The sequence below is a fragment of the Chaetura pelagica genome, unplaced genomic scaffold (assembly GCF_000747805.2).
Source record: "Chaetura pelagica isolate M959 unplaced genomic scaffold, ChaPel_1.0 scaffold426, whole genome shotgun sequence".
NCBI classification, from domain to species: domain Eukaryota; kingdom Metazoa; phylum Chordata; class Aves; order Apodiformes; family Apodidae; genus Chaetura; species Chaetura pelagica.
In genome coordinates this window covers 65,995-66,445 of record NW_009953576.1, presented here as the reverse complement: position 1 = coordinate 66,445, position 451 = coordinate 65,995, and the positions used below count along the sequence as shown (strand labels likewise).

General features: G+C 63.9%; 1 protein-coding gene across 1 annotated transcript in view; it reads left to right on the top strand.

The window, feature by feature from the left end:
* PIGO (phosphatidylinositol glycan anchor biosynthesis, class O) overlaps positions 1–451 on the top strand; it is a 17,201-nt gene that overhangs the window by 9,318 nt on the left and 7,432 nt on the right. The window contains 1 exon segment of the mRNA XM_009999701.1: positions 171–446. Within this exon segment, the coding sequence (XP_009998003.1) occupies positions 171–446 (276 nt within the window).

The following is a 451-nucleotide window of genomic DNA, read 5'->3' as shown; positions in this document are numbered from 1 at the left end:
GGATTTGGGTGACCAGTCTTGGGTGGTGCAGCTGGAGATGGGCCTCTCCCCGGAGGTTGGCAGGCTGAGGCTGTTTCCACTTTGGCTGGGCTGAGTGAGGAAGATGGCAGTGAATCCCATTCCCGGTGGTCCTGGTGCCACTTTCTGACCCTATGTCCCTTCTCCCATAGGTGGACCGCTTCCTGCATTCCTACTCCCTGGTGGCTCAGGACCTGCCAGCAGAGCAGCTCCAGCGCCTGCAGGAGCTCTTCTCTGGTGCTGTGGAGGAGCACACTCAGCTTCTGGCGCAGGTGCAGGGAGCAACACTGGTGCCTCCAGACCTGGAGTCCAGGCTGGGAAGCCTCATCGGTCGCTTCCAGCTCTACCTGCGGGAGGCACGGGCTGTGTGCACCCAGTCCTGGGCCCGCTTCCCGCCCCTGCGGATGGGGGGGGGGCGCACCCTCATTGCCAC